The 5,800-nt window shown below is 41.8% G+C and overlaps 1 protein-coding gene; it reads right to left on the reverse strand.

Annotated features, from left to right (window-relative positions):
- Positions 1–376: 376 nt before the first annotated feature.
- Positions 377–3,989, reverse strand: GSTUM_00011254001 (uncharacterized protein). XM_002841805.2 has 9 exons: positions 3,734–3,989; positions 3,582–3,657; positions 3,375–3,517; positions 1,539–3,308; positions 1,396–1,477; positions 1,216–1,346; positions 922–1,151; positions 764–867; positions 377–729 (listed from the first exon to the last, which is right to left on the reverse strand). The coding sequence occupies exons 1-9, from the start codon at positions 3,809–3,811 to the stop codon at positions 473–475; spliced, it is 2,871 nt and encodes a 956-aa protein (XP_002841851.1). The 5' UTR covers positions 3,812–3,989; the 3' UTR covers positions 377–472.
- Between the last annotated feature and the right edge of the window lie 1,811 nt (positions 3,990–5,800).

The raw sequence follows: 5,800 nt of genomic DNA on the forward strand, positions 1-5,800 counted from the left end.
ATCAAACTGGTATAATAGCGACAAACACTAATTTTCTCATCACTATTGAGTATTCTGTTCACTGGACCTTATTCAGACTGTTGATTATTCTTCTCATCTTGCACATACTACTCGAGTCTTGGGAATGCCACATTCTTGAGCAGTTACAACCATGTTTGGCCTGTCACTTTCTATTAACATCTGGCGAGCAAGCTGGATCTGACCCTCAATCTCAACATAACATTCAGTCATTGTAGCCATGTTGCAGTTGAAAAACAAATCTGGCATTGAGCTTAATGTGGGATCGAGTTGTTGGGCACGTCATAGATGTGCTGTGAAATTGTGAACCGCTCGAGTCACACAATTTCGGCAGGAACTTTGGCACGGTTATCAAGTTGGAGTCGGGTCACGTTTCATTTCTACACCACCACTGGTGGAATACCAATACCCTACAAAAAGCAACCCCCCCCCCCCAAGCCAACATACTAGCATCTTAAGCGGGAAGAGATCCGCAATACTTTTTCGCAAGAGAGGTTATAGTATTTTCGCACCTATCACATATTTCATCTGGGTTCTCAGAAGTGTAGACCCAACAACGAGGGCATTTATTCCCCAAGGCGCGCTGGACTACGACTGTGCAGTCGTCACCTAGGAGGTTTGTCCTTTCTGCGTGCTTCCACGTTGGGCTTGTTGGAATTGCCTCCCCGAGCGAGACGGCCGAAACGATGAATATATGGGGGAGCTCGTTGGCTGCGCTCTGTTAGCTATGATTTCGCGAACGGACTGCCAGGTATGATATGCTCGCCATATTTCTCCAGAAGCTTCCTCGCCTTCGACCCCTCTGAAGTAACCAATACTGCCGAGGCCTCTAAGTTGACCTTAACACCTCTGTTTGATTCGCCGCTTAGTGTCCGACCAAGCGCAGAGGTTCTATGGACTTACTGCTCGACCCTAGCCTTTTCAATACCTCGTTTAACTAAGGAGTGAATCGCATTGATGTGCTTGAACTCTTCAATCAAGTTCTCGTCGTTCCATGTCTCGACTGGTTTATACCATCCCAATTGCGCTGGGCCGGTGGCGCCCTTTGTCACAAACGATGTAGCGTGTGACCAGACTTCTTGGGTCAGTAATGGGACAATGGGTGTAAGTATGGAAAGGTAGTTTCGGAGAATCTGATCAGCAGCATTAGCCATTTCCTATAAGGTTAGGATAGGTTAATGATTATTGAATGCTTACATGGTATATGACGGTCTGTATTCCACGGCGTCTTTGAGAGTCCTTTGGATCAGAATACATAGAATCCTTTGTGACATCTAGGTAGAATGCGGAGAGATCCGTGTTGGTATATGACATGATTATTTGAATGACTATTCCAGCGTCAGCTTAGGAACAGCAACAAATACGCATTTTAAAAACCTCTATTGAAGTGCATGTTCTTGTACGTCTCTGCAATGGCTCTATTAACCTGATACAACTGTGCTAGCGCGTATTTATCTGTCTGGAGGCCCCATCAGCCCACGTTTGATATATTACTAATCGGAATGCGCATGCCCAGATACCTTCGTCAAATCAAAGTAATCCACCTCCTTCCCATCCCAATCTTCCAAATTTCCCAACAGAAACCTCAAGGTAACCCTTAACTTTCTCAAGTTTTCGTTTACGCCGTCAAGGATTGTGCTTCCAATACTTACATCCTTAGTATAATCACAGCTGGCCACCCATAACCTCAGAGCATCTATACCACCGATGCTCTTACCCTTCGGCTGGATGACGTCCACAGGAGCCATAGTGTTGCCTAGAGACTTTGACATCTTCTTCCCCTTTTCATCCAAACAGAAGCCATGTGTGACAACCATTGCAAAAGGTGTTTTAGCAGCACTGAGACCTGTAGTGGTAGCTACCGAAGTGAGTAACGATGACTGAAACCAGCCGCGGTGCTGGTCAGACCCCTCGAGGTAAAGATCAGCCAAAGGCTTGCCCTCCCGCTGTCCGATGCGACTTCTAAGTATAGCCCAACTTGTGCCGCTATCGAACCAGACGTCCATGGTTTCCTTGCCTCGAGCGTATCTCTTTCCTGTCATTCTGATTGGTTCTGGTACCCATGCTTCTTCCGGAACTCCACTCCCCCACCAAGCATCAGTGCCCTTCTCTTCTAATATGCCAATGATATGTTCAACGCTTTCCCCAGTCAGTAATGGTTCATTGGTATCGATATCATAGAGCACGGGAATAGGGACTCCCCAGGCCCTTTGACGGGAAATACACCATTCCGAACGGCTGTTGACATAAGATGTCAACCTCGATCTACCAGAAGACGGAACAAACACGACATTTTTAAGTGAGTCGACACAAACATCTTTAATAACATCAACGTCCGCAAACCACTGTGCTGTTGCCCGGACGATTACAGGACGCTTTGTCCGCCAATCGTAAGGATATTTATGCGTGAACCGTGGCTGTAGTGCCAGAAGAGCTTTCGATTCCATGAGAATCTGCAAGATCTTTTTGGTGCCACCAAAAAGAACTTCCATCCCCTCAAGACCATATCCAGGCAGTGCATCTTCAGTAAACCGTCCATCATTATCCACAGGTGAAAACGGCTCTATATCATGCTTCCGACAAAGGAGATAGTCGTCCATTCCGTGACCAGGAGCGCAGTGAACAAGTCCAGTACCGGAATCAGCCGTGACAAAGTCCCCAGGCAGTATTGGCTGGAGTTGAGCATCCTCTCGAAGCAGGGGATGTAAATATTGCGCCCCAACAAGATTCTGGCCTAGAATACCGTCTATTATAACCTTTGGTTGCTCGTTTATGCCTTTTCCAAGCTCTCCAACTCGCCCAGATGCAACGAGTAACTTCCCGTGGTTCTCAGTATCCACAACACAGTATTCTATTTCCGCGTTGATAGCGATAGCCTTATTTGCAGGGATAGTCCAAGGTGTAGTTGTCCAGACAGCAGCCCGTACGGAAATCCCGTCAAGCCGTGTTCCAAGCCCCGGCGATGCAGTGGGCCGTATGGGAAACGCCACAAAAGCGGCCCTGCTAACATGCTTCTCGTTGTATTCCAGTTCCGCTTCAGCGAGTGCAGTTCCCGAACTGGGACTCCAAAAGACGGGCTTAAAGCGTCTATATAGTAAGCCCCTCTTGAGCATCTCTTTGAACACTCGCAGCTGTGATATTTCGTAGTCCTTATCCATAGTTCTCCAATGATTATCCCAATCACCCATCACTCCCCATGATCGAAATTCAGCCATTTGTTCGGTGATAGTCTTCTCTGCGAGTTCCCGTGCTAGAGACCTAATCTCAGCTGCATCCATGGCTTTCCCCTTCTCGGCGGCAGCAGCCGACGCAGCAGCAGTTTGGGCAGCCTTGGCTTTGCCCTCACTCCCTGCTACTAGGGATTCTGTGTGGGATTGTAAAGCCTTGAGCTCTATTGGGAGTCCATGACAATCCCAACCGGGGATGTAAGATAGATGACGGCCGGAAAGAACTTGGAAACGCCCAACAATGTCTTTGAGAATCTTATTGAGTGCATGCCCTATATTTCCCTACCCTGTCAGCAAATGTCATACCGGTAGTCCTAATTGAAAGAGACGCAAGACCCAAGTGCAAAGTGCCATTCGCATATGGGGGTCCATCATGCAGGACAAACAAATTCTGCTTCGGTAAATTGGCTCTCTGGACAATAGAAACCAGATTTGTCAACAAATGGACTTTAGTCTCGGTTCCCTAATGCCAGAACTTCATATCATACCTGCCACTCGTATAGCTCATCTGAGCACTTCCTCAACAGCTCCTCCTTTGAAGAACTCTTGTTCGGCCAAATTGGCATTGTTGCCTTCGGCAGTAGTAACGTGCGCCGAAGTGCATCCCCTGTCAAAGAACCGGTCCGTAGATTCCCCATGACAATTATACCATACCGGTACTTGATCGGACTGATGGGGTCGGCGGATAGCGGGGGGAAGCGAAATGTAGCAGAAGCGGTAAATTTTTTTTCTTTTAGACCGGTTTCCGAGCCAAAGGTGTGTGATCTGATAAACTCGTTCTCAACCCCATTCGAGTACTACAAGCCCCCCCCCCTGTTTTTAATGGCTGGTTACCCTCCTCTTTGCTTCGCTCATAGTCGGGAAAACAAAGTGTGAGATACTCGTACCAAGGTTGTGGCTCAATGCAAATTTGTTGCTCACTGCAACTTTGTGCCACAACAGATTTGTAGTGAAACACAAGTTTGTGGCACAGCATTATTCGGTTCAATTTAATATGATAATATTTAAGTTCACTATCACATTTATAATTATGATAGTATTCAAATTCAATATATCATTATTGTTTAATATATTGGAAAAGGTCTCGATGTTACATGAGTTATGTGAATTATTCCTCCAATGCTATAGTACCCTCTGATGCCACAGAAAATTGATTATGTAAGTTTTTTTATATGTAATATTATACACTTCTATAATTGTTATAATGCTTTTACAAAATTTATAAAATAAAACATAAAAATCTGAAGCAAATATAATGGAAAATAAGAGATATTGAAAAAACAGCAACAAGAAAAAAGTGTAAACAAAATCCTGTCCATTCAATTATATTAATTGTATATAGTGTTGAGCACCTAATTACAAGAAGGCCATACTACTAGACAAGAAACAAGCACACCTGAGTTTTTAAAGTCCATGAGTAGTAACATCACAGGTAGTTAATTGCAAATTACTAGTGTATTCTTCTAGATAAATCAGTATTCTTAAAGCAAAATACTAAACATATAGCAGGATAAGATTGGATATATTATAAGTAACTCTACTACTTGGTTATAACTTTACATCTAATTATTAATAACTGTTTACTGTTTTAAACATTATAGTATTAATTCATCATGATTTCATACTTGGAATTTGCTTTCTTTCTTTGACAATTCTTGTCAGCTTTGGAAAAAACTATAATAGTAATAAAAACTTCTTATATAGAAAAAAACTTACATAATGAATTTTCTGTGGCATCTGAGAGTACTGTAGCATGTAAGGAATATTTTACATAAACTGTATGGCATTTGAGATCTTTACTGTTAATTTATTCTTGTAGATTTATCTATTCTTGGACCTATCATATTTATATATGATAAGCTTCCTAGCCAATTCACTCATGCCACCAGTATGATACTACAAATTATTCTTCAAATCTACAGTATGGAATTGTATGTAAATATCATGCACCATATATAGATAGTAATTAAATTCCATTCCTTCTTGCCTACAAACAATATGAATATTACTGTAATAGCATCATAGTTGCACTTTGATCTTAGGTACACTTGATTTAGAAATTGTTGGTAAGGGTATTAATCTGATCAAGAATAGTCTGTAGAAAATGAAGTTGAATATAAGCCTTTTCTGAGTAAGATTAAGACTAATATTAAAGGAAGACCAAGAATACAAACCTATAAAATGAGGGCTTATTGCTAGTATTAAACAACAAGTAAGGCTGAATAAAGTCAAAAAAATTAAAAAAAAATTTGTACTATATTCTTCAAATATTATATTCTTAAACAGAAGTCTCATATTGCACTATAAAATAGTACTATACCGTGTCACAAAGTTATGCTTTACTACAAACCTGTTATAGTAGCTAGTTACAACCTTAGCACTAGTAAAAGCACATATGATGTATTAGCTTTGTTTTTGTTTTTTTAAGCTAAGCATATATAATATTAGCCATTCACCAGATATTACTAGTTTTGTATAAGTTATAATATTGTTCTAATGGAATTTTACAAAGTCACTATTTCTTACAATGGAGTCAGAGAATGTACATAAAAATA

Source organism: Tuber melanosporum, assembly GCF_000151645.1.
Source record: "Tuber melanosporum whole genome shotgun sequence assembly, scaffold_81, strain Mel28".
Taxonomy (NCBI): Eukaryota; Fungi; Ascomycota; class Pezizomycetes; order Pezizales; family Tuberaceae; genus Tuber; species Tuber melanosporum.